At 42.4% G+C, this 4,592-nt stretch overlaps 1 protein-coding gene across 2 annotated transcripts; it reads right to left on the bottom strand.

The window, feature by feature from the left end:
- Positions 1–785: 785 nt before the first annotated feature.
- On the bottom strand, positions 786–4,392 carry LOC148380350 (H-2 class I histocompatibility antigen, alpha chain-like). Of its 2 annotated transcripts, XM_088365583.1 has the most exons (8): positions 4,225–4,392; positions 2,829–3,092; positions 2,408–2,686; positions 1,981–2,289; positions 1,782–1,889; positions 1,679–1,696; positions 1,408–1,462; positions 786–1,303 (listed from the first exon to the last, which is right to left on the bottom strand). In XM_088365583.1, exons 1-7 carry the CDS (start codon positions 4,286–4,288, stop codon positions 1,428–1,430), a joined length of 1,077 nt encoding a protein of 358 aa, XP_088221709.1. In that variant the 5' UTR covers positions 4,289–4,392; the 3' UTR covers positions 786–1,303; positions 1,408–1,427. The 2 variants fall into 2 exon arrangements, with proteins under 2 accessions (XP_088221709.1, XP_088221708.1); XM_088365582.1 differs by lacking the exon at positions 4,225–4,392 and having other exon boundaries at positions 2,829–3,180.
- Positions 4,393–4,592: the final 200 nt, after the last annotated feature.

Raw genomic sequence — 4,592 nt, forward strand, 5'->3', positions numbered from 1 at the left:
CATCCACAAAAAGTCTGTTGGAAGGGGGAATTGTGGCAGGAAACGCTCCACAAGTTGCTTAAAATCCAGTGTGAAGTTCCCACAGTCAGTGATGGTTTGGGGAGCCATGTCAGCTGCTGGTGTTGGTCCACTGTGTTTCATCAAGTCCAGAGTAAATGCAGATTTGAGAGCACTACATGCTTCCGTCTGCTGAAAAGCTCTGTGGAGATGATGATTTCATTTTCCAGCATGATCTGGCACCTGCCCACAGTGCCAAAACCACCAGTTAATGGTGTAGATTACTGTCCTCAATTGGCCTGCCAATTCCCCTGACCTGAACCCCATAGATAATTTGTGGGGTATTGTGAAGAAGAAGCTGAAAGACACCTGACCCAACAATGCAAATGAGCTAAAGGCCGCTATTGAAGCATCCTGGGCATCCATAACACCTCAGCAATGCCACAGGCTGATTGCCTTCATGCCACGCCATATTGATGCAAAAATCCATGCAAAAAGATTCCCAACCAAGTACCGCGTATATTAATGGACATTTTCAAATGTTTGATTTTGTTTTGCTGTGATAAATCTTTTTTTTTACTTGGTCTGAGAAAATATTCTAATATTTTGAGATAGGATAATTGAATTTTCTTAAGCTGTATGCCATAATCGGCAATTTTAAAATAATAAAAGGCTTGCAATATTTCAGTTGATTTGTAATGAATCCAGAATGTATGACATTTTTGTTTTGTTAATTGCATGACAGAAGATAAAGAACTTTATCACAAGATTCTAATTCTCTGAGACAGTCCTGTATATAGTGTTTTATTGACACATTTGATTGAGATTCACTTGATTTCAACAATGACAAAAAATTAACTGCTTTTTTCTTTCCGAGAGAGCAAAATTCCAAACGCAGCGGCAAATATTTTGCTTCACCTCCCATCGTCATCGTCATGCTGAACTTTAGACAGCCAAACTATTGAGCGTGACTCAACGGCGCCTCTGCTGGTCGCAGTCGAGTAGCACGCTCCATTTTGCATTTCCACTTTGGGCATTGAACGTTGAATATGTTCAGCCGCAGTTCAAATAAGGGCAGTCAAGAACCTCACCTTCTGAGAAACGTGTTAGTTGTTTATTAGATGAAGACCTGGGATTAAACGGCATTTTGAAATAGGAAATACAATCAAACAAGAATGAAACTTGTTGCTATCATCGTTGAAACCACCCAAAAACTTGATTTAACAGAAACATAATTATCGTTGACTTGAAGAAGAAAAAAACATCTGTGTTGTGATGAGAAAGTCCTCTGAAAGAATTCCGACACCTGAAGAAAGAAGAGCAGAGCAAAATAGTCAACAAGAATCCAAATGTTCCCTAACCCACCTCCAGAATCCGAAGACCACGTGTAGTCAGCATGAGCTAACTTACCAGGTGACCGTTGCTGCCTCTCACCCGGAAACAGGCTCAGAATCGGTGGAAACAGCTAAAAGCCAGAGAGGTTAAATTACACAAGACAACAATTTTGATGAAGAACGTCATTCCATTCCTTTCAATGGAAAAAAAGCATTTGCGAGCGCATCTCAGGGCACCAGTGTACGCAGCTGACATTTTCCGGCATGGACACTTTAGGTTTGAATCAAATCTTGACATGGCTGCCTTGTTATTGTGGCTCAAAGGAAGCAGAAAACGTTTTACTTACAAGCTTGAGAGTATTTGGCTGAAATGAAAGAGAAACAAGAAGAGATTAGGAATGGTCACAAACAATGTTCTCTTGATGTTCCTGACGGAGCAACTTTGCTCACCTTGTTTGCTTTTGAGACGCTTGGCAAGGACTGCTGCCGCCACCGCCACCAGAGCGAGGACCACCAACGGGACGGCGATGGCCACCGCCTTCTTCCTGTCTTGCTCTTCTTCACAGGGCAAAGCACGAAGAGAGACACGTCAATGACCCGCGAGAGCTCACAGCCAATCGGACGTGTCTGAGCCGCGCCAAACGCTCACCCTGGATGCGCGCGTTGCTCAGGATGCTTCCGGCATCCAGCTTGATGACGATGTCTTCCGAGACGCCGGCCAGCTGGAACACGCATTCGTACTCCCGCTCCGCGGCGGGCGTCACCTCCACTTTCAGGTCGACCGAGGTCTGGAAGGTTCCGTCGTGGTTGGGGAGGGTCTGCCCCATCTCCACGTCCTCGTGGATCTCCTCGCCGTTCTTCCTCCAAAAGAGGGACGATGTAATGGGGTAGAAACCCGTGGCGTGGCAGGTGACCGGAGAGGAAGGCGTCTTCTGCAGGAGAGACACCTTGGGAAGCTCTGCACGCAGGGGCAGAGATGGAGGGAAACGCGTGAGGAGGGCACAAAAGATGGAGAGAATGTGAAGGGAGGAAAGATAGAGTGCGAGGTTGAGAGAAGGTGTGAGAGGACAACGTACCGGTTCTCGTCAGGAAGTCCCTCCCGTTGCTCACATGCTTCTTCAAATAGGAAGGACACACCTCAGTGTAGTAATTCTTTTGGGCTTCATTCAACCCGTCGATTTGGTCGCACTTCAATTTGGTGATGAAAGCTTGTGGATGTGCTGCGATCCATGTCATCGTCTTCGCCTCAAATGATAGGAAGTCTTCTCCATCATAACGGTGGTGCTCCCAACCATCAACCTCCCCAGTCTCATCGTCCCATTCACAGCCTTTCATCAGCTGAATCATGTGAACACCTGAAAGGATCGCACACAAGATTCAGTGACGATAATCAGAGAGAAGCCAGCAGTGACACATCTGTTTATTAGTCGGGAAGAAAAAAAAGTGTACCAGCACATGAAATGAATTTTACGAGCGGACGCGCCGACGTAAACAAACCTCCGGTTTGGTTGAAGCGCTTTTTAGCGGTTTCGATGTTGACTTTCATGACCTGCTCATTCACAATACTGATCTCCGTCTCTTTCTTCCAGAAGTGCGGATCATCTTGTGTGATTTTGTTCACCCAGTCATGTTTCACTTTCGTTTCCCTGTGGTTGCTGTCAAACTGGTAAATCGGAACGCTGTCAACATACGCCACCAGCAAGTGGTCTGGTAGCTTTGCAACTTGAGAGGTGGTCTCGAAATAATTGAGCGTGTGAATGACTGAAAGACAAACACAAAAGTGACACAAATGATCTTGCTTTGTTTTTACATTAAGCAATCTTGTGCAATTCATATTTTCAATGATTCTGTCTGCAGTTGGCACATTGCAGCACTTGGCATGTTGGAGTTCATGTTTATCCAAGCGCATTCTTTCACTCAAACTTGTCAGTGATTTGACAATTGTTTGTTTTCTGCTGGTTGTTGATAAATATGTTGGATTCCAGCGGGATGCCCCTCATCAGCGATTTAAATCCACTTATGAAAGAAATATAATGACATAACTTTTGCCATTCCCTTTAATTTGCCTCCAAAACTTTTCCAATTACGTAATTGATCATATATTGTCTATTCAGGAGGGAATACAATGTTTTCTTTTATTATGAAAGATCAGATACAACTTTATTGCCGTTACCGTAAAATGTTAATAATCAATTGCAAAGACTCTATTGTCAAACATTTCATTACTGTACATTAGCTTTTCCATAATTAACCAAATGGATATTCATGCAGGTATATATCACCGTTCTTTGTGTCACTTTTAAGTTTTTCAACTTTATTAACTAAATATTATATATATAGATATATGTATATACTTATATTTCAATCCACTTAGGAAAGAAATATAATTACATAACGTTTGCCATTCTCTTTAATTTGCCCCAAAAACTTTTTTCCCAATTACGTAATTGATCATATATTGTCTATTCAGGAGGCAATACCATGTTTTATTTTGTTATGAAAGATTAGATACAACTTTATTGCCGTTACCGTTAAATGTTAATTATCAATTGCAAAGTCTCTCCTGTCAAACATTTCATTACAGTACATTAGCTTTTCCATAATTAACCAAACGGTTATTCATGCAGGTATATATCACCTTTCTTTGTGTCACTTTTAAGTTTTTCAACTTTATTAACTATATATTCCAAAAGTTATAATCAAAGCATTGTGTTCCCATCTAACTATGAGAAAACGAGTGTTCAGGTGAAGGAATTTTCCGCTCATGAAATGTTGACGCAGCAGACATGTGAAGAAAATGTAACCAAACAAAATAATAATAAATGCGTCAGTTCAATATCAAGAGCGTCAATCTTGAGGATAATAAACTGAGTTGTAAGTAAAGTAAACTTACCAGGTGCCACGCTGTAAATTTGCACGGCCGCAACAAAGAATACAAGTAAATTCATTGCAAGCATCAAGTTGTCCTTTTGCGATTTTAGTCAAAAGGGGTATTTGGTCAAAGTTGCGACGAGCGACTGGTCGGACAGGCGGAAGAGGAAGTACAGAAAACAGCAGACGCGCTTCAACTACTTCCCACTCAAGCCAATCGGAGTTCAGCCTGGCGATGACGTCACTCAGGGCAGTGTACACTAAACCGTGTGGTAATACATCAGCTCGAGTTTGGCTTTCTCTGAAATCACGTGACCCGCCTCGCTGGCTGTTATCATTGCAAGTCAAGTCAAGTTGCTTTATATCGCCCTGAATCACAGACAAAGCTCG

The sequence above is a fragment of the Syngnathus floridae genome, chromosome 21 (genome assembly GCF_059516105.1).
Source record: "Syngnathus floridae isolate MCC-2025c chromosome 21, RoL_Sflo_1.0, whole genome shotgun sequence".
Classification (NCBI taxonomy): Eukaryota; Metazoa; Chordata; class Actinopteri; order Syngnathiformes; family Syngnathidae; genus Syngnathus; species Syngnathus floridae.